The 26556-nt window shown below is 56.4% G+C and overlaps 1 protein-coding gene across 2 annotated transcripts in view; it reads left to right on the top strand.

Moving 5' to 3' along the window:
- The first annotated feature begins 2462 nt into the window (after positions 1-2462).
- Positions 2463-26556, top strand: part of MBP (myelin basic protein) — a 117163-nt gene continuing 93069 nt past the window's right edge. Inside the window, exons 1-2 of one of the 2 annotated variants that reach the window (XM_053902852.1) lie at positions 2463-2636; positions 26022-26097. In XM_053902852.1, coding sequence (XP_053758827.1) covers positions 2478-2636; positions 26022-26097 — 235 coding nt within the window. In that variant the 5' untranslated portion in view covers positions 2463-2477. Of the gene's footprint in view, positions 2637-5407; positions 5516-26021; positions 26098-26556 lie in introns of those variants that run through there. The other variant, XM_053902853.1, reaches the window with a different exon arrangement.

Here is a 26556-nt window from a genome sequence, read left to right as displayed (position 1 = left end):
AAATGTCCCAACCGACCACAGCCCTCGACTGGCAGGGCAAAGCATGAAGGTAGGGGGCCCTCGGCTGCCCCGTGGGACAGAGAGACAGAGGGACGGAGAGGGAGACACTTACAAGGGAGGGAAGTAGGAGTCAGGGGCTGAGAAGAGAGAAACCAGCTTCTGGTCACGGCTTGGGATCGGCCGGGACACCCACACGCACACCCACACGGGACGATTTTCCTAACCCGCCCGGGGCCCTGGTCCTGCGCTGGCCAAGCCACTGGGCAGTTACGTACACGGAGATGTGGGCAAGCTGGCAGGATCGGGATGTGTCCTGGGCCCTGGCTGGTCAGTGAGGTCCTTCCCGGGGTGGACAGGACGCCAGCGTGGGCGGGGGGGTGGCAGGACACGTGGGGTTGTGTCACGCCGCTGGCTCCCGGGGCTAATTAGTGAGGCCACATCTGAGGACACAGGATCTTAGGAACATTTAACGTTTCTTCAAATCTGTCACAGAATAGACCGCTTTTCTTTGTGCAAACCTGGTCGTATCTTCGGCTACCGTAGAGGTAAAATCACCGATGATCCCGTATGATCCAGGCTTGTTTGCGTTTCTTTTAGTAGCCTGTGAAACATGCCCTCTGCCAAACAGAAGCTAATTCTGTTCTCCTCACCAAAGCGAAACCTCTGGAATTGCTGCCTTTGGTTGCCATAAGAACAGTTATATATAAATGTTCGATCCCAGGGACAGGAGACAGATTTGCAGGTTAATTGAACCCTCGTGTGGTTTCTTTCATATCAGCCATTAGGGTCGGACATTTTAAGATGGGACATAATTAAGAGCCCCAAGGTATACCCGTTTCAGTAAAAACTCCCGGGTTGCATTTATCTTGCACTATTCAGCCAGAAGCTTTAAGTACAAAACCACCTGCTGGTCACGGGTGGTGCTGAGCCTGTTATGACACCGACGTGCGAGCAGAAACGTTTCCCGAAGGCGAATGGGGTTCGTTAAAGTGTCAGACGACCCAGAGCCCCGTCTCACTTGCACTGTGAAGAAATGAAGTCCCAGAAGAGCTAAATGCTTGCTCCAAGGGCTCAGGAGAGACCGGCTGGCAGGCTCGGGCACTCGCCTACCAAGGCCCCGGAGCTGGCAGAAGGACCCTCCCCGACCCGGACCCGCTGCATCACCGCTCTGTTCTCTTTGTTAAGAAGGGCTCCCAAGTGTTACGAGCTCTGGGCCCCGCGACACTTGTCCCCATGAGTGTACAAGAGGGTTGAGGAGGGTCCTTTACCGTCCTTGAGGTGCACTTTCAGACAGGAATGTAGGCATCCAGGGGCCCTGCTCTCTGGAAGGTTCCATCAGCGTGCAAATGGGCTGTGCTCTTTCACATCCTAAACAATAAGCATCTCCTGACTCCCCCATCCCCCCTCGCACCCGTGTCTTCACCCCTTTAGCAAACTCCCGGAAAGGAGGGTGTGCGGGCACGGCCTCAGATTGCCCCCCACACTCAGATCGTCACTCCGGTCCTGGCGACGGTGACCCAAGACCTCCATGCCGCTAGACCCGAGGGCCCCCGCCGCACGTGGCCACCTTCCCGAGAATCATTGGCTGGCTCCTCCCCCCACCGGCCCCGTCTGTCGTGGCAGGCTCCATTAAACACACCCAGTGAGCCTCCGTTCAGACCCGAACAGGCGCGTCCGAAAGAGAGAGGCTGACCTCTCCCTGGTCACTCAGTCCTCCAGCCGCTCAGACTCTGTGCTGTGGCCCCAGGCCCAAACTCCCATCTCTGTTCCTAACCACCCCCTCCTCTTCTCTCTCCTCCAGCCACAGTGGGCTCCTACAAGTCCTTGAGCACGCAGACATGCCCACCCCAGGACCTTTGCACTCGCCACCCCGCATTTCCTGGAATGTGCTCCTCCACCCACACCCCCGAGACAACCACAGGGCTTGCTCCCATCACATTGCGAGCCCCCTTCCCTGTCTTGTTTTTCTCCTGGGCACTTCTTTATAAGGATCAGGCCCTCATTCTACCCGTGATCTTCCTGTTGGTGAGCCCCCACTGCTAGGTCAAACCCCTGGGACAACTGCAAGGACAACGAGGACACCAAGGAGATGCTGCCCACCCACTGGTGCCCTCGCATTCCGGAGGAAGTCCTTGGCGCTGGGCGCGTGGGGCAGGACCGTGTGAGAAGGAGACTTTGCCCCCACTGCTGTTTGTAAGCACCCATCCTGCCACGCTCTGGGCGCAGGGCCCCTAACGGGGTGTGTTATCTGAACAGCCAGCCCGCCCTTACAGAGCCCTTATCTCTCCCTCTCCCCCTTGGCTGGTGTCCGGTCCCGCGAGAACCACCCCCCCCCCCCCAGCCCGGCAGAGGCCTGCCTGTCGGTGAGACCCCTCCCTCCCTCTGCCTCAGTGCCCCTCCCCACCCTTTCTGTCCCAGTGGGCACCGTCTTCAGTCGCCCCCAGCAGCGGGCCCCGCGGGCCTGAACTGCAACGGCGATGACAGGGGGGTGTCTGCTTCAGCTGCGCCCTCGGGAGCCCAGGGCCCTTTGGGACGCGGGAAGCAGGTCCCCTCCCAGAGCTGCCTGGAGGACGCAGGGCGGAGCCTGGAAAGCCCTTCGTGCTGGAACCAGCAGAGGCCCGAGCACGATTTCTAAGGTCGGCACCGCACACCCTAGGTCCTCCCAGCTCGCGGGGGGGGTGCCCGCCTGCCTCCTTCCCCATCTGGCTGTGCGCCCCGAGGGGGAAACGGCCACCGGGTTTTCCCGGTGCCCGTGCGAACACGACCATGCGGCCCCGCAGTGGGGCCCTGAACCCGCACGCGCGCTGGGCGAGCCCGGGGTGGGGGGATGGGCACGGGGGCCCAGGGCACACAGGTGCTTGGAGCCGCTGTGGAGGCCACGGGGACACCTGCAAGTCGGGAGAGGAGTGTGGGGTGACGTGCGGGGGGTGGGGGTCGTGGTCGCGGTCTCGAACCCTCAAGTGTTCCCTCCTCGTTCACAGCGTCTTGTGCCGCGTTGTGCTTAACTGCACTTTCTGGACCGCACGCCCCTCGTCTACCGGTGTTTGTGACCCGAGCCGAATCCACCCACCTCCTAACCGGGACGTGTGAGGAAGCAGTCCACCCCTCCAGCCTTTGCAGCTACATTTTCTGCTTTGCGAAGGTCACCGGCAGACTGTCACTGACGAACCGGGGTGAACGTGAGGTTCTGGCCTCGTCCAAGCAAAGATACAATGGCCAAGGTGCAGTTTGCTGGTGCGGAAGAGAAAGAAAACTCAAAATGCACGCCGTCTTGGCCACTGGAAATTATTTGGGTTAATTTGCTTACTTCTCTGGCTGGGGTCATCTGAAGTTCAGTTCCACTCAATGCAAATTACGGAGTGTGTGTCTGCAGCAGGATGGAGTCCTGGGGGTCCCTGCCCTCCTTGCCCGACGTGTACGCGGGTCGGCGGGAATTGTAACAGGATCTTTTCAGAAATACCAAAGAGAGGGCGAGGCTTGGGTCATCTTTCCTTACTTGTCGAAAGACCTCTTTCAGTTTTATTCAGCAAAATGGATGTCTGTGTTTTGTTAAGGGTGCGTGGCCACCCTTACACAAAGCGTGACTCTCCCGAAGTCTCCCGACTTTCCAGACGCAGGAAAGCCCTACGACTGGACCTTCCAAACGCCACCTGTCGCTTCACCGAATAGGGTCCGTTACTCCCTCCCACACATCTTCTTTCAAGTACCCATGGATATGAATTTGGGGGGCACTGTATCTCCCAAAAATACGCACGGCGGAATTTTATAAATACTTTAAAAAGCATTTTAACTGCCAAGCCGGACATCTGCAAAGACCCCCTGCTGGCGTTTGTAAAGTTTCTATAAATCCCTGAAAACCATCAGAAGCAGCTGGAAATGGAAGAAGGATGCCGTTTCAGTGTGGCCTAAGGGACTCCCCCCACCCACCCAGCCTTCAGGAAAGTCTGCAGGGCAGGACCCCAGGGAGGAGGGGGAGGAGGAGCTGTTTGTGATGCGGAAACAGACATCCAAATGGGAGCCAGGTTCTGGGCTCTTCTGGTCTGAACTTTAAGAAGCTTGGGGTGGGGGTGGGGGTGGGGGGGCTGGGAGTGGGTGAGTCAGGGACCTGGGAGCTGCCTGGGTCTGACTCAGGGCCCTGTGCGCCCTCAGTATTAGCCGGGCTCCCTCACTCTTGCCCTGTTTCCCCGTTTCTGACCCGGAGCCCGAGGGCATGAGGCACGAAAATTTTAAGTGTGGCACAGGGGCGTGCGGTTTCCACTCCTCCTCCTGACCCCGCACCTCACACTCGGGAATCTGTCTTTCCCGAAGAGAGGATCAGGCTGAACATTTATATTACTGCAGACAGATTTCTCCTAGAATCACCAGCACCTGAACTTGGTTGCGAGACCCCTGGGGTCCCTGAGGGCGGCTGGTTGGGGCAGACAGCCGTGAACCCACACCCGGCTGGCCCAGGGGACACAGGCTCGCTACATACTCCCCCCTGCTCCTAACAAATACTGCCGCTCCCTGTGGGCTCCGGGGCAGTGACAGATTCAATTCCCTGACCCCGAGTCCAAGTCAGGAGGGACACCAGCGTGTCAGCTCTCCCTCCCACCTCCGACCTCCCCACCGCCAGGAGGCGGCCAGGAGCCGTGGGGGAGAGCCCACCTGCCCATCAAGTCCGTGTGTCCAGGTGACTAATGTGCGAACAGCAGGCTCCCTTCAGGACCAAAAGTGTGACACTGACCAGGGGCCCGCCACTTGGGTGACCCAGGGTTCTTCGCCCCTCCCACTTGGCCGTTTTCTGGTCTGTTTTGTGTGTGTTCTCTCCTGCCTCCTCTGGGGACACGCAGAGCCCCCACGGAGCCCCTGTTTGTGGTGCCAGGATCCACGCAAAGCTAATGACCTGGGGCTCCCAAAGGCCAGCCCGGGGAAGTGAAGGGGAGTCGGTGGGTGGATTCGGGCCGGCAGCTGCGCTTTGGACCTAAGTGGCCAGGCTGAGAAACAGGGGCCTGGAGACCTTATCTCAGGTCCCTCCTGGCGGCCTGGGGGGTGGAGGGGGTGGGGTTGGGGTTCGGAGGCTTGGCCCCTGGGAAAGGTTCCCAGAGAAGCGGTTCGGAGGCGGCCCAAGCCGGCCTCGCCCCGCCGGCACCGATTCTGCGCCCCGGTCCCCGCGCGTCCGCGGCCCTCCGCGTGGCCAGGCGGTCCCCGAGCGGTCCCCGAGGCGGTCCGGGCGGCGGGGCGGGGGCGGGGCGGCAGGTGGGCGGGCTCCGCGGGCGGCCGTGTTTACCTGGCTCGCAGGAAGCCGGGGCGGCGGGGGCGGGGGGCGGGGTGCGCTCCGGGCCGCGAGCAGCCGCCGTCAGTCACCGCCGCGCGCCAGCGAGGACGAGCCTGCGGCCCTGGCGGCCCGCGTCTCCCTCCCCGGAAGGCGGCGCCGGCAGCTCCGGGACCCGGCCGCCCCCGAGGGGGACCCGGGCAGCGGAGAGACGGCGTGGGAGCCCGCGGCGCCCCTTGGCCTCGGAGCGGCGAGCGCGCGGTGGGTGATCGCGGCGGGGGGCGGGCCGCGGGGACCTGGGTGGGGGGGGGGTGACGCGGGGCGCGGGGCTCTCCGGGGCAGCGGCGCAGGTGGCGCGCAGGAGGCCGCCCGAGGTCTCCCTGCGAGCTGGTGGGCGCGGGTGTGGACGCCGGTCTACAGCGGCGGGCGCGGGAACCCGACGGGTGGCCGGGTATGGTCTCTGGCGGGGTCCGGCGGCCCCGTCGCGGGAAGAGCGGGCGGCCTGGGGTTGGCGGTGGGGGTGGGGTTCGGGGGTGGGAGGTGACCGAGGTCAAAGGAGGCGGCTCTGGGCGGCGTGGAGACGGGTGCCGGAGGCGGCGAGCTGAAGAGCAGGCTTGGGGGGGGGGGGGGTCCCTACCCGGTTAAAGTGCCTGCAGATTCCCCGCGTGGAGCCCCGCGGACGCCCCCGCCCCGCCCCAGACGGACCAAGTTTCCCTTTGATCGCGGGGGGCGGGGACCGGAGACGCCTGGCTTCCGCTTTCTCGGGGCCTGTCCCAGCTCCGTCGCGCGCCGCCCGCGGCCACCGGGGTCCACCTGCGCCCACCTGCGCTCCTGGCGCCTGGGAGCGGGCGGCGCGCGCGCCCCTCCTGGGCCCGACGCGGGGGAGGGGGGGCGGTGACCCCCAGGGTGTGTGTGTGGTGCTCTCGGGGCGCTGGCGCCCAGGTGGCCCGGGTCTTGTGGGATGCTGGTGGCAGCGCCTGGTTTCTTTTAGGATCTGCTTTCTCCCCTCTTATCGGAAGGCGGAGTGGAGTTTGCAGAACGTGTACGTTTTTTTGTGGGGGGATCTCAGTAAGGCTCTGGCAGGAAATGGGCGCGTTCTGGTTCCTGTTCTGTTTTCCAGTTGCGACAACCTGAGAGGCAGCGACATGTGTTGCGTCCCTCTCTGCTTGAGGTAGCCGGGATGTGTGCTGAGGGGTGTCAGCGTGGTTCCGGGGGGCCGCTCATCCGGCCAGGGGCGCCCACGCTGCTAGAAGGAGGTTTCCAGAGGAAGTGGAGTGTGGAGAGCATCCTATGTAACCCCCGTGGTTATTTGAGATTTTCAGCGGCCACGGTCAGGGAGACATTTTACAGACCACGGCCCCCAAGTCGGGGACCACCCTGAGAGACATCACTGCCTGGTGTAGAGCCGGGGAGCCAGTGGCTCTTGAAGGGTAAGCCGGGGGGCCCGCACGAGGCGGGCAGCCCAGACAAGGAAGAATGCCCATCAGTCGTTTTTTTGTGGGGTTTTTTTTTTTAATGGAATGAACAAAAACCTGAAGGGAAGGAAACCGGTTAAAAGTTACTGCACCACGTCGCTTAACAGTAACTCTCAGGGTTGTAACTGTTCTGAAATGACTACCTTTATTACCCTGGGGTCACACAAAAGTATTTGGTTCAAATCCACGGTGAAAATCTTTACCTAAAGTATCACACTCTGCCCCCAGATAAGAAAGTTTGGGAAAAGTCACTTGCTTTGTGATTTGCCTCTGAATCCCCTGTGGTGGTTCTGAACGCTGGGTCTTTCTTGCTGCTCGGTGGCTGATGGCAGTGACTTTGTGCTGAAAACTAGACCGCAGCCTTCCCTGGGATGTTCTGTTGCCACCTGAACTTCCAAATGTCAGTTGAATCATGTGGTCGCCGACAGTCAAGTAAGACGGTGCCACCCCAGGTTTCCACAGCCCGTCCTTTCTAGCCACCGCCAACGTGCACCCTCCCCCCTCCCCCTCCCCGAGCCCTTGGCACCACAAGTCCTGTTCCCCATTTTCTACAATTTCATCATTTCGAGAATGCTGTAGAAATGGAGTCTTACAACATGCAGCCTTTCTTTTTGACTGGCTTTTTTTTTTTTCCACTAAGCGCAATTCTCTTCAGATCCGTCCAAGTTGGTTATATATCTGGCGGTCTTTCTGGTTTATTGCTGAGCAGTATTTCATGGTACGGATGGACCACTCTGGATTCTTTGGTTTTCAACCATTCACTCTTTGAAAGGCACGCTGATCATTTCCAGTTTGGGGTTATTGAGAATAAAATCGCTGTGGCCATCCACGGACAGGTTTCTTGTGAACGTAGTTCTCATGTCTTTGGGATACATGCCTGAGAGGTCAATTGCTAAGTCATAGGGTAAGCACGTGTTTAATTGTATGAAAACAAACACAAAGACAGCTACACTCTTTTCTGGAATAGCTGTACCGTTTGCGTCCCACCAGCAAGGGAGGAGTGACCCAGGATGCGCACAACCTTGTGGGCATTCAGCACCCTCGCTGCTTTTCAGTTTAGCTGTGAGAACAGCTAAGGTGTCTCACGTGACGTCGTGATGTTAATTTGCACTTCCCTCCCCGGTAACGATGTTGCAGATTTTCATGAGTGTAACTGCCATCTGTGTATCCCGTCGGTGAACAGCCTGCTCGTGTCTGACTGGCTGTTTGGCCTTGATTGTCCTTAATGTGTTCTAGACGCGGGTCCCGGTGGTTTGCAGTGATTTCCTTTTATGAGTTGTGATGGTGGGGGTGGGTAAGTAAGAATTTTCTGTGAGCCTGACATCCTAGAGGCTTTTCCCCCGTTGTTTTTTCTACGTATTGCAGATTTGCACGTTCCGCTGAAGGCCGATTTAATTTCTCCCGAAGCGTGAGGTGCAGGTTGAGGGCTTTTGGCTTTGTTCGGTTGGTTCTGGCCTGAGTGTCTGGTTGTTCCCAGGCTGCTGTCGAAGGGAGGGTCACCCCTCCCCCAAGGTGCTTTCCTCCTTCGTCAGATTTGTGCGCGTCTGTTTCTGGGTTGTGGGTGTCTGTTCCGTCCGCCAGGGTACACAGTCTGGATTACCGTCCCGGGGGAGTAAACCTTAACGTCAGGCAGACTGGGTCCTCTCTGCTTTTCTTTATTAAAAGCATGGTGGCCGGGGCGCCTGGGTGGCTCAGTCACTTAAGCGTCTGACTTCGACTCAGGTCATGATCTCGCGGTTCCTGGGTTTGAGTCCCATGTCGGGCTCTGTGCAGACAGCCCGGAGCCGGCTGTGGAGCCTCTGTCCCCCTCTCTCTCTGCCCTTCCCCAACTCGTACGTGAACTCTCTCTTTCTCTCCCTCTCAGAAATAAATAAGCATCAAAATTTTTTTAATTAAAAAATAGAAATCGCGGTGGTTCCTGAGGGCCCTGTGCCTTCCCTCGCAAGTGTCACAACAGGCTTGCCTTACATCAGAAAACTCTCCGTGGGATCTTGACTTCCTTTCAGCTAATTCACTTTCTTTGAGAGTGAAGGGGTTAACATTTTCCAAAACAAAAGAAAGGAAATGCGGTTTTATTGGTAATAAGCGATGAGCCACGTTGCACGCTTAGTGTTACGGTAGAGATAAGTATAAAAAATATACCAAAAGGCAAGTTTTAACAAAGGGGAAAGAGCATGGGGAGACGGGGCTGAGAGGCAGAGAGCAGGGCAGGGGCCGAGAGAGGCTTTCTCAGTGCCTGAGGGCCTAGTTCTTGGCCACACCCCCCCCCACACACACACACGCAGAGACACGTACACCCACACACTTCTCCACACACACAACCTGACACGCACACGCCCACCTGCTTGCACCTGGATTCCGTGTGTGCTGGCCGATGCTGGGGACAGTCCCCCAGGGGCACAAAAGAGCTGCCACTCTGTCCCCAAAGGTTATTTTAAATAAGGGTTAGTCAGTCCTCTGAACCTCTCGGCCCGGAGTTTCTGTTTATGTGACACCTGTTCTTGGATATAGACATACATCTTCAGGACATCCATAAAACCCATTCAAAGGCATAACTAAGCTCCCCCTCCCCCAGTCAGATGTGTTTTCTGGAAGGACACAGACGGGCTAATCGTGGACTCTGCAGGAAGGCTGTGTGTCCATGGGTCCAGGCCCTCCCTGGCACCCAATGGGGAAGCCTGGCAGTGCTCCTTCTCAGTCTCTCAGCCAGCCGTCGAATCCGGCCACCCCCTAGTGGCACCAGCAGGCCCAAGGGCTCAACCCCGCCCCGTGCCAGGCCGGCCACACGAGCGCCTGGGGACCGCTCAGAAACCAGAGGCCTTTGCAGAACAGCTCTTCTTGGGAGGAAAGAAGCAGGTAGGAAAACACTCACTTTTTTCACGTGCGGGAGCATGAGAAGCTCTCTCTTGATGGGGGTAAGACACAGCACAGCAAAACCGACCGCGACTTTGAAAAGGGGTCAGCGGCTGGTAGATGATAACCAAGCGGGTGACACCTTTCAGAGTGTGAGGGGGTTTCTCTGAGGCCTGTAGCCACAGCCTTCTTACAGGAAATGAGCTTCTGCTCAGAGCCCCTTGGCTGTTTTTCTTGAGGATGAAGTGCTTCTCTTGGCTACGTGTTGTACAGTTTATTTTTTTTTTAATTATTTTTTAACGTTTATTTTTGAGACAGAGAGAGACAGAGCATGAACAGGGGAGGAGCAGAGAGAGAGGGAGACACAGAATCTGAAACAGGCTGCAGGCTCTGAGCTGTCAGCACAGAGCTCAACACGGGGCTCAAACTCACGGACCGCGAGATCATGACCTGAGCCGAAGTCGGACGCTTAACCGACCGAGCCACCCAGGCGCCCCTTGTACAGTTTAAAACACAACGATAGTCACAAGAGCCGTTCAGTATTTCATTAAATGCAGTGGTTTTCAGCAGCACGCGGATTGTGATTTATGCCATAACGAAGGCTTGGGGTTGGTTTATGTATCTCCCCTGTTTTAAAACCACCCAGAAAGGGGCGCCTGGGTGGCTCAGTGGGTTAAGGGTCCCACTTCAGCTCAGGTCATGATCTCGCGGCTGGTGGGTTCGAGCTCCGCATCGGCTCTGTGCTGACAGCTCGGAGCCTGAAGCCCGCTTCGGATTCTGCGCCTCCCTCTCTCCCTGCCCCTCCAAACAAACGTTAAAAAAATTTTTTTTTTAATTTTTAAAATTTTTTTAAAAAAATTTTTAAAAAAGACACCCAGACAACCGCGAGGGCTGCTGATGCTCCTGTACGCAGACGTGACGGGATTGTACTTGCTTGCGGGTTTCCTTGTGATCGGTGGTCAGCATCTGGTGCTGACCACCTGGACGTCTGGTGACCGTGCGCTCTGAGTATTCGGCAGCTGGGCCCTCACTCATCACGGCACCACGTCCCCCCCCCCCCCCCCCCCCCCCCCGCCCAGCGTGGAGCCAGTGCTGCCCACCCGGGGACCCGGCCCAGCGTCTCCACCACCCAGCGGCCTGGGGCCTGGGGAGACCCGGCTCCGCGGGAGCAGTGCGCCTCGCTGCACCCCGTTGCGTGAGATTCGTGTCTCAGAGAATGACTCCTCTTTGCTGCAGCGCAGTTGGGTGACAGTTTGGTTTTTGTCAGAGAGGGTGGCGGGTGTGGCCGTCCCGGTGGTTTTGTTTTGTTTTAAAGTTTCTTTAGAGAGAGAGGAGGAGAGAGAGAAGGAGTGATCTCCTGTGAGCAAGCGGGGGAGAGGCAGAGAGGGGAGCGAGGCGGAGCCCCAAGCAGACTCCCAGCTGTCCGCACAGACCCCGACGTGGGGCTCGATCCCACGAACCGTGAGATCGTGGCCTGAGACGAAATCAAGAGTTGGACCCTTAACCGACTGAGCCCCCTGCCCCCACCCTGGGCGCCCCTGCGGCCCCAGTGTTTTAAGTAAGGGTGGGAAAGGTGGGGCTCCCGAGGGCCTTGTCGCCACTCGCTGGCCTTCCTGCACAAGTGCCGTCCCTGCCTTGTGGGGTCGGGTGCCGTGGGATCTCCCCTGCCCCAGCCACGTCCTGCCCGCCCTCCAGGGAGAAAGTGTGTCCCTGCCGGTGGGAGCCGAGAGCCGGGAGGACGCTTCTCCGGCAAAGACCTCGCAGACACACGAGGCCACCGCCTCCCCAACCAGCAGCCGAAACAGAGAGGAAGGACTCACGCAGGCACAGTTCTTCCTTATCCGGGGTCCCGTGGAAACCTGGAGGCGAAGCTCGCACAGAGCGAACCCCCCTCCCCCGCCTCTGTGTAGATTGCCAGGGGGCGCAGAATCGGCTTGGTGGCCGGCTGGCGGAGAGCCCGCGGGCCCCGTGTCTTCTCACGAGGCTGCTGGGACAGGGCTGGCGCCTCAGCCCCCTTGGCCGGTCGGCCAACCACCTGCACACATTTCATCCAGATTCCTGTTGAATGCAGGGTCCCGGGCCCCCGTTTCCGCCGCACCACCCACAGCTTGGGGATCGGGCGCAGGAGTGTGTGTTCTCGTAAGGTCCACAGGAGACTCCGAGGAGCCTGCTCTAAGGGAAGGAAGGGGCCGTGTCCAGTCTGCGCGGGGTTATCCGAGCGTACACGCGTGTGCTCACACACGTTTTCATGAGGGCACCGAAATCCGTGTGTTTCACTAGTTGAGCGACTTTGCGTCAGAAAGAGGGACCCGTGGGAAATAAATTCTATGCTTTCGTGTTTTTATCTGCGTCTTGTTTGTTACTTTCTCTGTATTCGGAGAATAGCTTTTATTTCCTGCCTAATGAGCACTGGCGCCTCTGACGAGGAGTATTTACGGGTGCCCCTATTCTCATCCAGGTGCCTGTACACCTGAAGCCTAACATTTTTGCGAAACTTGCTCTAAAAGCAAACGCTACGGAGCTGTGTTGCAGGCTTCCCAAATGCAGCGAATACATGATTAATCTTTTAAAACCCGTTGACCATGCTCCACACTGCGTTCCCAGGTCCACCAAGATAAGACGGGTGTGGTTCTTGGCCCGAGAAGCTTCTCCGTATTACTGGGGGATTAGATGCACACAGACAGGTTTCCCAGGGCAAAACGTCTGCCCACGGCCCCGAGCTGCGCACGGACAGCCACGCCGCGGGACTGCTGGTGAGCGGGACCCCCGGGGAGAGGGAGGGAGACAAGGCAGCCTTCCCCAACAGCACTGCACAGTGAGGGGGACTCTGCCCTGCACCCAGGTCCCTCCCAGGCCTCCTGCTCCCCCAGCAGCCCCGCACCGCTCCCTGGGGTGGCCTGTCTGGCCGTCCTGGAAGTCCTGCTTCCTCATAGGCCCTCTCGTCCCCGGGGCCCTTCCCTCGCCGTGTTTCCAGGATGTCCACCTTCCCCGCTCAGCTTTTAGCAGCGGTGGCTCTCGTCTGTGGTTTGGTAGCGTTTTGCCGATGAGGGATGGGTGTTGGCTGCCGCCTGTGCGTTCTGGGAAACCTCCACGTACGTCTACTGGCCTGGGTGTCATTTCACAGCGTGTGGGGCTCGTGCCTGCCGCATCCACGGAGGGACGGGCTCTGCTGATTCTGATCATCACCAAACAGCTGACACAGCAGGGTCCGGATTGTGCAGGAGTACGCCCAGTCCTAAGGTTGACTCAGCTTACTGTCCTGCCTTAAAAGACCAGATAAATTAAAGCAGGAATTTAACAGAGTTAGGAAGTAGTGGTGTGTGTGTGCTTGTGTGTGCGTATGTGCACGCGTGGCCGTGAGGGTGCCGTGGTTGTTTTCATTCTGGTTCTTTGGTGTCTGAAAATGTAATAACCTTGGGTTAGCTGGGACCGAGGGTGTCTGACTGTCAGCAGCAGCTGCCCTGTCCTTCCTAGAAATATGAAGACGATCGATGACGCTTCAGAGACGGCGTAATGCATCCATAGCTTCCGCTCATCGCCGTGTGTTGCTGTCTGAGAGGCGGTGTGGTTCCAAACGGGAGATGATGGCTCTTTTATTCTGTCGTCGTTTGCCTATGTCCAGACTCATTTTTGAAGAGAGAGGGATTTAGACCAGATGCTGGAAGCTGACCTTACTCATTTCAGGCTGCTGGTGGGAACTTGCTCTGTGAAGCAGGGTGTGAGTGCACACAGTCGGCAGATGAACTCCCTGAAAATGCAGTGCGAGGTCACGGTCGAAACCACATTAGGGAACCGTCCTAACACCACCTATAAACGAGGGTCCGTAGATCTGCCCTTACAGGGGATTAGCGACACCCAAGTGAAGTGTGCAGTAGGAAAAGGACGTTTTAATGGGAGAGCACATTAGAACCGGGACAAACTTCAAACCCCTCCAAAAGTAAAAACACAACTGAATTTGCTCATGAAGAAAGAGACGGTCGCCGGTGGTGCCTTTGCGCGAGCTACCGTGATCCGGTCACCTCAGACCTTGTGTCTCCGCGACGTGACTCCATTTGCTCTCGTGACGTGGGCTCCAAGACGAATTTGAGGAAGGCACCCCGGGCTCAACCAGGGTTTGTCCCTGACCTCCTCCAGTGGAGTGACACTTAATGACCGTGACACCTGTCATCGGGTGGGGTCCCGGGCGTGGTTGCTCTGGGCTCCCTGACTGATCACAGACATCTGATGGTGTCTGGTGGAGGCCAGGGGAGGGCAGATGTGAAAACGTGCGGACAGGGAAGCCCAGGCCCCACGCCGTGCCTACAGTGAGGTCTTGGGACAGCCTCAGCCGTGGGCCTGGCTTTCGCACCAGTGGTCCCTGCTGGGCTCCTCTGCCCCGGCAACCCGGCCGGTGACCAGATAACCAGGCTGCCCTCCACCTGGCAGCCAGTCGCCGTGCCGGATGCTGCTTGGATTCACCTGGCTTCGGGTGCTTCTGTTTAACGACATTTGGGCGAAGTTTTATTAGAATATAATGTCTACCTTAGCACTCTGAAAGGGTAATTAACTCACGTAAGAATGCTCGCCCCTCGACATCTATTACACACTGTAGTATGTTTCCACGTGGTGTCACCCAGGCCTGTCGTAACCAGTGACTGGTGAGCTGAGCACAGGTGCGGCTTTATGTGACCCCGGGGCCACCTTGTCTTCTGAAGGGCTGCGTCCCACCTCCGTGCTGGATCACCTCCCGGCCCCATAGGAGCCCGTGTTTGCCCTTGACCGTGGGCACCTGCACACAGCGCGTGGGGGAGGCTGCTGGTCCGGGGCTTCCACACCCTCCACCACTTCTGCTCCTCTGGTCCCCATGCGACCAAGACCAAGCGTCGGAGGGCTCTGTGCGGAGCTGAGGGCGGGGCCTGCGACTCTGGCCGCCGCCCTCTGTGCTCGGCACCCCAACCGGCGTGTGGACCCACGCTTCCTTTCTGGTTCCTTCTGAGCAAGGGCTTCTGTTTTCAGAGGGCTCTGCCCCGAGACGGCCCTTCAGTGCCCCTGGATCCGAAACTCCTCCCCTGCCGGTGCACCAGGCTGGACGGACCTCCCGGCAGCTGCTACCCCCCAGACCTCCCCACGGTTCACAGGTTGCTCCGGTTCCGTGGGATGCCACAGACCGAAGACGGGTCTCCAAACACACATGTGCCGTGTGTGTGTGTGTGTGTGTGTGCATGTGTAAATGGGCATGTACACATGTGATTGAGAGAGGGGACAGCTTTGAGTACCTACGACGTCCTCATCACCATTCTGGTGCTGGGAAGGTAGCAATGTGCCTCTGGAACTGGCCTCCGACAGCCTGTGGGGTTTTCTTTCCCAGGCGGACCCTGTCTCGCTCTAGAAAGGTCTCAGGCACAAGTAGGTGAGGTGAGGTCTGAGGATCCGCCTTCAAAGTGACCGGCGGGACAACACGTCTGTGTCCTCCTACCGCCCCAGATCTCAGAAGAGGGAGAGACACAGCACGGACGCACGGTGCATGGGCGTGCACGGGCGAGTACACGCTCGTGTGGGCACGTGACGCAGTCCAGCTCTTTTCGCCCTGCTCCTCCGATGCTCCTTCTGGCACCGAGCACCAAGGAGACGCTCACGTCTTGAGTTTTCATAGCATCTCGTCCTGGACTTGGCCTCTGGCTTCAGGAAGCCAGCTGTCGTCAGCAGTCGGACACAGCGTGGGCGGCTTTGCCTAAACCTTGTCAGGAAACGCTCCAGTTGTAAAGACACAGGGAGTGCGAAGTCTGTGCTCAGCCCTGGTGGAATCTGAACGCTATTAGCGGCTGCCGAGTCTGGAGCCAGCCTTGTCCAGCCCCTGGTTTCTCCAGAAACACAGCAAACGGGGCCAGAGAGGCCAGGGGGCCCGTCCACGGCCGCCTCACTGCCACGGGCAGGTGGTATTAGAATCCGGGTTTTCTGCCCCAAGCCTGTTTTCTCCCACACGTCCTCTTCCTTTGCTCTTTCAAGTAAGCTGGTTCCACTCTGCCTTTAGATGTCCCCGCCCTTCATCTGAATCTGGGATGAGGGTCAAGTAAGAAATGCTGCGGTTTGTATGGAGTATGAAGGGTTAAGACCCCTCATGATAGTATTATAGCAGTTCACCAGGGAAGCACTTTATAGCCTACAAAAGGCCATCCCAGACGATCTTGATTTTGATGGAACAAGAAAATCATAAGGCCTCAACCTGGTAGTAATAAATCAGTGCCTTCTGAAAGGATATCGATCTTCCTGCGCCTTCAAGGTACCACTTAGAAACCAAATGCTGCGCAGAAACTGCTTCAAAAGCTCAAGTTCAGAATGCAAGCTTCCGGCAATCTTGTGTTCACAATATGCTTCCTGCACTCTTGATTGCCTGTTATGTAATTATTCCTTTATTTCTTTTTAAGTTTATTTCTTTTTGAGAGAGACAGCATGAGTGGGTGAGGGGCAGAGGGAGAGGGAGACACGAATCTGAAGCAGGCTCCTGGCTGTCGGCACAGAGCCCAAGGCGGGACTCAAACCCACGAACCTGGAGATCGTGACCTGAGCTGAAACCAAGAGTCAGAGGCTCAACTGACTGAGCCCCCCAGGCGCCCCTGTAATTATTCCTTTAAGTGCCGTTTTTCAGGAACAGCTTGAAAAGAGACTTCATTGCATGATGTGGTCGTGTCAAGCTTCATTATTTACCATTGCTTTGTGGTGGTTTTTAGGCAGAAGGAGGTGAGGAAGGAAGGCTTTGCGAAGTTGTCGCTAATGTGTTTTGTACCAGGAGAGCATACGTTAAAAGGCCTGAGATGGAGGAAGAGGGGCCCCCTCTGACCTTTGGATGGAGCTTTTGTCCTTAATGAAGCCAAGACTCAATGCATGGAGAAATCCTTTCTCAGAGGAAATTGGGGGCCGGGTCCATTCGAGGCCGAGCTTGAGCCGGAACTCAGGGACCGTCAGAGGCTCATCTTCTGTAAACCGAGAGCTCAGTTAGAGCCCCCCCTCAGCGCAGGGGGAACACAAAGAAGCCACACCGTTGACGCGTCCATCTAGCACCTGTCACGTCGTCACCCTGTCATGACGGCTGCTGTCGGCCTCCTGGATCCAAACCCACAGCCCCGTCGCTGCGTCCTGCTCTCCCGCGACGCGTCTTCCCGCCGTTTCTGTAAATACGATTACCACTCCGCAGCGTCCTGGATCTCTCCGTTGCGTCTCGAGAAGTGCAGACTCACCCAGTAACTTGTGGCACGCCCGGGTGAGCCTCGGGCCCACTAGACGGCTCCGAGCCGGGTCTCCTGCAGGCCATGGTGGGTTGGTGACCAGGCGTAGCATTCTTTTCCCTGATTGCAATCTGGAAGGTTCTGGAAAGAAGTCACTCAGTACTGTGCTGCGTGCCTGTGTGAAGATAAGGTGCCAGTGAGATCTGCTGTCTCTGTGGGACCACTTAGGGGTTGGTGATTTGGATCTGGAGGTTTTAGATCAACAGTTCTAGGACCCGAATGTTCTCTGTGTTTTCGGAAAGAAACACAGCTTTATCTTAGTTAAGACTCAGACTATGCTCTTTTGGCCCCAGGCCACACAGAAACCTACTGCCCGAGCAGGCGCATTTCCTCCCTGTGCTTAATGATCATGAGCCATCATGCCTGATGTCAAGGAATGTATGAGTCGTCGTGGAGGTGGGTTGAGATGCACTGAGTCCAACACACATCGTTCTGTCGTTTGATCACTGGCCCGGGCTCTGAGCAATGCCCAGAGCGTCTGAGTTTCTTCTCACTGCCGCTGACAGTGCCCCGGGTCACGAGGCACCCCCGGATCTCTGGTGACCGGGCAGGTGTGGCTGATGGCCGGCGCCCTGGGCCGTGTGGCCTAACACCCCTGTGATGATGTCGCACGCGTGACTCCCCGCGGGGGCCGAGGAGGGGGATGCCCGTGGGCCGGTCCCGGAAGGCAAGGCCCCTGTGGGGGTTGATTATCCTCTGACCCAGGGTTTGTATCTTCAGGTGCCTGTAAAATATTAACCAGTTGTTTCCAAGCACCTCCGGGAAGTAACATTCCCGTCCCAGGTTTACGTGTTTGGAGCCATGTGGGCCAGAACCCTCAGCGCCAGGCGGGGAGCATCTGCAAGAAGGGGCATGCCCTGCCCACCCCTGTTACTCAGGCTCTAGATACCTCCGCTCTGAACCCCCGCCTGCCTTGTCCCGGTGCTGGGCCCCTGGCTGGGACAGCTTGTGCGCTGCCTGCCTGACACGGAGCCTCACAGGGGCAGCGGGGCCCAGCATTCGCTCGCGGTGACGGAGTCGGGCCAGCGGTGCTGCGGGGTCTCCAGACTTCCCACCTGCCGGGGGAAGGGGGTGCCCCCATCCGATCCTCTCCCCACGCGTCGGCAAGGCCCGTCTCAACGTGACTTGTGATACGGAGCAAGGCCAGCTTCCTACCGCCTGTTTGTGCCCGGAGACTTTTTTCTCTGTGCGCAGTAGCAGGCCGGGGAGGGGCCTCGTGGGGCGAGACCCAGTCATCATCCAGGAGGGGAGGGGGAAGGGGGTCCGGACCGCTGAGGACTCTCCCTCCAGTGACACGAAATGGGAGAAAACGGGGGGGTCACCGGGCCATTCCGAGGCCCGCGTGCTGTTGAGTAGGAAACTCAAACCGAGCCTGGTCGGCCTCCCTCGGCCTCCCTGCCTCCTTTCTCCTGGGGGCTGTGTGTTCGCACGCACACCAGCGTCCAGACGCTTGCTCTCATCTCTGCTGTACGAATCGTTCAAGTGCTTGCCCCGGAAATTGCTTCAGACTCCCCGTTCTCACCTCGGCTCCTGTAAGCTTTCCCGCGGTTGACGAGCACGTCACCTGCTGTTCGCTGCCGGACCCCCACGCCCGCCGTGAGGTCTAGCCCGCGAGTGGCCTTCGGAAGTGCTCTTGGCGTCCTCCCTGCCTCGTTTCCCAACGTGCTGGAAAGAACCCCCAACTTCCAGATGCCCCCCGTGTTCCCCTCCCCGTGCTGCTCACGCCGCAGATCCGCACGCGCCCGTTTGCCGTGACGGAGCCTGGTGCGGATGTGCAGAGCGTGGAACAGCCCGGCTCAGCCTCACGCCTGTGTCCCCAGGCTCAAAATTGCGCCACAGAGAGCGCGGCCGCTCCGGCGTGAGCTTGAGGACGCCCAGCCCGGAGCCCGCGTCGTGGCTGCTCACCGGTGCCCGTGGGTCGAATCCGAGGGTTTTGACCACGGCTTGGTTTCCGAGACGACGGCTCGCAAATCCTTTTCAGCGTCTTTGCCCAGCGCTGTCTACTGCGGAGACAGTCCCGCGTTCCCGCTTCCTGCACGTGTCACGGCGCGGCCGTGTTACCCGAACCTCACAGCCGCCTGCTCAGGTGGGTCAGGCAGGGGTCACCGCCCCCTTTACAAGTGGGGGCCGAGGCTGAGGTTAGGTGAGTTGCTCGAGGCCGGGGGGCCAGGTCGCAGCCAACCAGGGGCCCAGACTCCGAGTCTGTCATCCCTCAACGCTGCTTTCATCCTGAACAACGAGCTTCTGAACTTAAGAAAACCCTCCCTTCCTCCCACGTCTCCTTTTGTGAGATGGCTCAAAATCCTTAAAACGCTACCCCTCCTGACTAGAAAACCTTTAGACCTTTCAATTGAAAAATATCAAACGAGACCCTGTTTGCTTTGGGTGCATTTCACCAAGGGTGTGCGGCCTTCCCCGGGGTGGACGGGACGGCTGGCGACTCCCTCTTCATGTTCAGTTCGCTGTATTGACGGACATGTCTCATGCGACTGACGAGCGTTTGGAGCCCCGCTCACCACTGGGGCGGACGGTGTCGGGAAAGGCTGGGATCTCTGAGGTTAGCGGTCTCCCCGCGCAGGGCAGATACGGCGAGGGTGCTTCCCTTGGGAGGGTCGGCCTGCAGCTCTCCTGGGGGTCCTTCTGTCTGTGGTTCGCGTTCCCAGAAAGGAAATGATGATGCCCCTTTGGCAGTTTCACAGCCTCCTGTCTTACTACCTTTATTCAGGTTACCCGGTTTCCGGGCTACCCTGACTACACCCTATCAGTCTAAATTCTACAGTTTTCCTCTCCATCTTCAACCCGCGATTCAGAGGTCAAATAGACCACTTCTGTGCAAATCCACGATCCTCCTCCTACTTTGCATTCTTCTAGAATGTATAGCACCTGGTGATTCCAATACTCGTGATTGACACACTCCGTCCCGAGGACCCAGATCCCCGCCCCACAGCAGGTGTCCACAGGGCATCTCCTGGGTACTGGCTACTGGCCCCCAGTAACGAGGTGCGGGGGCCGTTTGGACCCAGGGCCCAGATGAAGCAGGAACTGTAGTAGTGACAGTGAAGTCTGTTGACCTTTTAAAGTCTAGTAAAAAGCAAAAATCCCGTTAATGGTTGATGACAAAGTACATGGACTTGTGAAAACGTTGCCTTCGTGATTTAAAAAATGAAAGAAAGCAGAAGTTCCCAGCCCGGTGGGATTTTACATCCTGCTGCTCTAAGTACATGTTAACGCTCTTCTTGGCTGGCAGTGGCTCTCAGGGATCCTAGGGGGTAGATTTTAGCAAATTCTCTGTGGGCTCTACGCCTGGACCCGTCTCTGTGGTCAGTGCAGACCCCAGCCCGTCCCTCCCGGCACCCCCCAGTGCCCTGCCACTGCGCTTCTTACTGGCCCCGCCCACACTCCCGCAAGTGCACCCAGGACGGGGAAAACATGGCTCTGAAACAGCACACGTGAACAGTTGCACCAGAGACCGGCGACAAAGGCACATCGCCCTCTGGCTCGACACTGATCACGAAGCAATTATTTATTTAAAAAAAATGTTATTACAGGAAAGTTGAACTTTTCCAGTTAAGACATGTGTGGCAGATAGGCTCTTTGGGGTCCTGATTAACTCCCTGTCTGTCTCACTCTGCATTTGGCACCTTATGTGACATACCAGCCATTCTGTAAGAGGGGGAGAGGGCAGTTCTCTTCCTGATGTGTGGTCAGGGCCGTGGCTGTCGGTCCATCACGTTACTGACCCCTCCACAGCACGTTGCTACAGGTGTCCGATCCCAAGGGAAAACCAGAAGCCGAGAGAAATCAGACTTGCTAAGGAAGCTCTACAGGTAACAACTATTGGCAGGCAGGGAATTAAAACCCAAATGGTGAGAAGTGCTCGTCAGTCACACGAGACATGTCCGTCAATACAGCGAACTGAACACGAAGAGGGAGTCGCTGACCTTGTCAGCCTGAGGGGATGCCCCCACCTGGGGGAGCCCCTGGAAAGGTCTCTGCGGTACACACGCAGTCGGCGATGGTGGCTGCAGCTGTTTACCCCCCAGCACGTGCTCCCATGCACCTGCCGGGAGGATGGAGGGACGGAGGGACGGAAGCCAGGGTGCCTAGAGCCCCCCACGGGGTGCCTCGTTCTCACCACTGGGCAGTGAGAGGGCTTTTCTTCCCTCCACTTGAAAGGAAGCTGAGGCCCAGAGAGGTGGAACCAGCCGCCCCACGTCGCCCAGCACAGCCTGCCCTGGAGCCCGGCTCCGACCTGCCGCGTGTGCCCTTCACAGAATGAGAGCAGCTGGAAGTGTGGTGTCTCTGCCTCTGCATCCCTGCGCACGTCAGCCTCCTGTGCAGGTGCACCCAGACACCCCCCGGGGATTCGGTCCCTGTGGGTGCCTTCAGGGTGCCCTCCGAGGTGCCGTGGGTCCCGGCTGCACAAGGGGCGAACTATAAACCACGAAGGCCCAACGGCTGGGTTGCTTTCCAGTAAGACTGGATCACTCACGTGTGAGGGTTATGCTCACTTCTAGCTCCCCCTGCCCCCCCCCAGCTCACACCAGTGTGGGTAACCATGCGGGCATTATAGAAGGTTCCAGAAACCCCCGGCGCTGACTAGGAGTGTCCTCTGGACCTGGACTTCCCTCTAAGGAGAGGGTGGCAGCCGGCCACAGCCAGAGGCCATTCGCCCTCCCCTCCCCCACCTCCCTCTTGTCGCTGTTGTACAAGAAGCTTGATGAATTACCCGCGATGCCTCATGCTCCGCGGGCTTCCTTGCAGCACCCCACACGTTCACCAGAATCCTGTCTCGAGTCACTTAATGGCAAAAATAACGTGGCCCAAAGACGCCCTGCCAGTGTCCCACCTGTGTCCACAGTGGGTTCGGGAGGCTGGCAGCTGGCGGTGAGTCCCCTGTGACCCCCTTGGCGGTCAGGCCGTCACTCGTGGGCGCGCTGTGGTTTGCCCGTGGTCCTACAAGACGCCTCTCAAGCACCACAGGTGCCTTGGAAGGCATTGGCCCGCGACGAGGCCCTAATCTGAGACGAAGATCGGATGCTACTTGTCACTCGGATCCCCGGTCTTTCTCTCCCCGCCCAGTTTGCATGTTGCGCGTTTAGGGCTGGAATCTGCACGCTCGAAATGATACGTATAAAGTAAGTTCTCCTTCGGTGAATCTGAGAGGCCAGTCAGAGCTACCTGGTTTTTGTATGCCTTCAAAAGTCTTACCTGGACTTGCGTTACTTCCGTCTATCCCGGGGGGGGCTGGGGTGGGGGGAGATTGGTCACTGGGTTTCAGCTGCGGTGGGGGGGGAGGGGTCAATCATTGGGTTTCAGCCGCACCTCAAAGGCCCTCTGTCCAAACATTGCTCTGCGTTTGCCCACAAGCAACCCCCAGCTATTTATACCCCACACTGTTCTGATTTAGGTTAAATCCTTAGAGCTTTGTCTTCTGGAAGGACGGAACACCTCTCCGGAGTTGCCCAAATGCCAGCCGGGGCGACGGTGAGGGAGGCGGTGGGCACCAGGGGGTAGGGGCTGGAGAGCAGGGTGCCCAGGTGAGAACACGGAACATCGCTCGTTATGTTCAGACAGAAGACGACCCCGGAAGTCCAAGTTGCCGACTTCCAGTTACTGCTTTTGCCTGTGTTTCACTTTTTTCCCCTTCGCCTGTTTCACCCACCCACCCCCCACCTCCCCTCTGGGGCCCATCAGTGTGTTCTCTGTAGAAAGAGCCTGTTTCTTGGTCTGTTTCTCTTTTTTTTTTCCTTTGTTGCTTTGTCTTGTTTCTCGAATTCCACACCTGAGTGAAATCATATGGTATTTGTCTTTCTCTGACTGACCTATTTCATTTAGCATAATACTCTCCAGTCCCATCCACATGGTTGCAAATGGCAATATTTCATTCTTTTTTATGGTTAATATTCCACTGTACGTGCACACACACACACACACACACACACTACATCTTCTTTATTCATTCATGTATCAATGGACACGTGGGCTATTGTAAATAATGCAGTAAACCTGGGGGCGTGTATACCTTCAAAATAGCGTTTTCATATTCTTTGGGTAAATACCCAGTAGTACGGTTGCGGGATTATAGGGTAGTTCTATTTTTAACTTTTTGAGGAACCTCCACACTGTTGTCCACAGTGGCTGCACCAGTTTGCATTCCCACCAGCAGTGCAAAAGAGATCCTCTTTCTCTGCATCCTTGCCAACACTTGTTATTTCTTGTTTTGTTTGTTTGTTTTAGCCGTTCTGACAGGTGTGAGGTGATATCTCATTGTGGGTTTGTTTGGTATTTCCCTGATGGTGAGTGACGCTGAGCATCTTTTCATGTGTCTGTTAGCCATCTGGATGTCTTCTTTGGAAAAGTGTCTATTCATGTCTTCTGCCCATTTCTGCACTGGATTATTTGTTCTTTTGGTGTTGAGTTGTATCAGTACTTTACATATTTTAGATACTAACCCTTTGTCAGATATGTCATTTGCAAATGTATTCTATAGGTTGTCTTCTAGTGTTACTGATTCTTTCCTTTGATGTTCAGAAGCTTTTTGTTTTAATGTAGTTCCAAGAGTTTAGTTTTGCTTTTGTTTTCCTTGTCATAGGACACAAATGTGGTGCTATGGCAGATGTCAGAGAAATTACTGCCTGTGTTCTCTTCTAAGATTTGTGTGGTTTCAGGTCTCGCATTTAGGTCTTTAATTCATTTTGAGTTTATGTTTGTGTTGGTGTATGAAAGTGGTCCAGTTTCATTCTTGTGCATCTAGCTGTCCAGTTTTCTCAACACCATTTATCGAAGAGACTGTCTTTTTCCCATTACATATTCTTGCTTCCTTTGTCAAGATTAATTGATCATATCATTGTGGTTTTATTTCTGGGATCTCTATTCTGTTCCATTGATCTATGTGTCTGTTTTTGTGCCAGTACCATACTGTTTTGATTACTGCAGCTTTGTGGCGTATCTTGAAATCTGGGATTGTGATACCTTTAGTTTTGTTCTTCTTCAAGATTGCTTTGGCTCTTCAGAGTCTTTTGTGGTTCCATATGAATTTTAGGATTGTTTGTTCTAGTTCTGTGAAAAATGCTTTGGTGTTTTGATAGGGATTACATTCAATGTGTAGATTACTTTGGGTATCATGGACTTTGAACAATATTTGTTACTGCCTGCATTTAGTTTTGAATAGTCAATTCTTATTTCTAAAAGAGAGTGGGAGATCCACAAGTGTGTAATGCGTTGTTATTCTGTGTCCTCTCTTCATCTCACAAGTTCTCAGTATTCAGTTAAAACCCTGCGTGGAATCCAAGAGAAATCAAACCTCAGAGTAACAGCTGCTTCACATCCACATTCAGACCCAGGTCTCCTGGGAGAACACCCACTCACGTTCCCTGACGACTGAGCAGACTCCCAGATGACAAAAACGAGTTCTCCCCTTATTGAGTAAAGTACTATGTGTGCCCAAACCTCCATTTTCCCCGTGAGGGTTCTGTGGTGATCCAATTTAAATGAATGAGTACAGAGATGACAGAATCACACCAGAGGCTGAAATTATCTGCAAAGGTAAACTTGCATCTTTAAAAGCATGCATTTTTAGGGGCGCCTGAGTGGCCCAGTCGGTTGAGCGTCCGACTCCGGCTTCGGTTCGTGGGTTCAAGCCCCACGTCGGGCTCTGTGCTGACAGCTCGGAGCCTGGAACCTGCTTCAGATTCTGTGTCTCCCTCTCTGCCCCATCCCCACTCGTGCTCTGTCTCTCTCTGTCTCTCAAAACTAAATAAACATTAAAAAACTTTTTTAAAGCATGTATTTTTAAATATTGGGGGTTTCTTTCACTCGCATGCATCAAAAATGAGGAATTCACCTGAATCCTCTAAGCTTATGGTGTTTTCTCACTGCCAGAGCTGTGTCTGTGATTTGCCAGAACTCATTATTGCCACGTCACCGAATCTTTCTCTTCCCGGGGCCGTCACTGGAAATGGGATCGCCCGCCCCAGTTTCTATTTACAAAGCATGAGGTGGGAAGGGTGTTCTGTCCACACGCGGTTGGCTGTTGCTCGTCTCTGCTGTGTAACAGCTCACGTACTCACACACACCCTGGGAGGTGACGCTCGAAAATCCCTTTCTCACCCATCCTGCCCTCAGTTGGGGTCCTGTGGACAAAGGCAAGGGCATCCTTCAGGGTCACTGAGAGGCATCCAGAGCTATGGGAGGCTTTGGAAAAATTCAGCTCTTAAGCAATTAATTCCCCTTTTTCCTGAGGAGTACCTTTTGGGGGGGCAACTCTTGCCTTTCATCCAGGCGTGTGTAACGTTTTAGAAATCCTTCCCGTTTTCAGAAGACAGTTCGTTTTGTTACCTTTCAAGGAAAGCTGTTTCACGTTCAGCAGGGAGTCGGTTCTCTCATAGTCGTTAAAAAGGGTTCCTCGTGGAAAGTTACATTTCGGAACTGCCCCTAAATACCAGCACCTGCGGCCCATTGATGGTTCACAGCGACGGAGTGAGTGGTCCTGATGCACGTCCAAGGGTGAAGGTGGAAACACAATTGGTGTAGAGTGGGTTTGGCTACATTCTGCAGTGTTGATCCTTTTCGGGGGGAAAATCATGCATTTGCTGCTGAAGTTTATGTTAAAAATACAAATGGGGAACAGAGTTTTTTTTTTTAATCCAACTTTATCTTCCTTGCAAATGCTGCAAATTCTTGGGATACTTGTCTGATAAGCAGTCCTTGGTCTGATCTTGTGGTTTCTGTGCTCACGTGGTTCCCCAAACAGTGAGCCCGCGTGGACCGCCTCTCATTTTCAGGAGGGTTGCCCTGTCCTGCCTGTCAATGCATCTCAGCACGCCTGGGGTGGGGGGAGGCGTGCCCCCCAAGTGTGTGTGGGTCGCCGGGTCGACACCATCCACGAGTGTTCTCGACCCGGGTTCTTTGTCTACAGATGAGAACACAGTGGAGAGTCTTGGAGACTGAACGGAGTGTGGGTGCGGGCAGGGGCCCCGCTTCCCAGCGTTTGGCTTGGGATCGGGGGCCAACAGAGGCACCCGCTGGTGAGGCTTCCCGTGCCTCAAGTCTGGGGGTTCTTATTTTCTCCTTTCAGAAATGGGCAGAACAGAGCACGTGTCACAGGACTGTTGCTCGGATTGGAAACTTTGAGAGTCCCAGCCTTAAGGCTAACGCCTTCTGTTTTTCTTCTAGCTTCTGACCAGCGCACCGGCTCAGGATGGGAAACCACGCGGGAAAGCGGGAGTTAAACGCCGAGAAGGGCCACAAGGTAAGAAGCGAGCCGGGCTCGGAGCATCCCTCCAACAGCATTTGGTTTTGTCCTTAAACACGACCCTCCCGATGCACACGGTGGCTGCCAGAGCTCCTGGTACAGCTGGTGGATTGTTACCCCCTACCTTAGGAACCTCTAGGGCAGACAGACCGAACCCCGCACGCCTCGGCCGGGACCCCAGGCCCACGACCTTGCCAGTGACACCCCCCTCCCTCCCGTCCCACACCATCGCTGTGCCGCCCTTGGAAAGTACAGACGCGCCAGAGGGGAAAGGGCCAATAAAAATGGTCCGATTCCTTCCAGGGAGTCCGAAGGAGTCTCCTCCGTATGTCCCACACGACGTCTGCCACCCACCAGGCTCCTGGTGGCCTCACGCTCTGGCCGGGGCTTTTTCTCCACCACCGAAGGGTCATTTCAGATGAGGAAAGGGGGCTGACATGGGGTGAGATGTGCTGA

The sequence above is a fragment of the Panthera pardus genome, unplaced genomic scaffold (assembly GCF_024362965.1).
Source record: "Panthera pardus isolate Hobbes unplaced genomic scaffold, ASM2436296v1 HiC_scaffold_15, whole genome shotgun sequence".
Lineage (NCBI taxonomy): Eukaryota > Metazoa > Chordata > Mammalia > Carnivora > Felidae > Panthera > Panthera pardus.
This window is presented reverse-complemented; position numbering and strand designations above follow the sequence as displayed.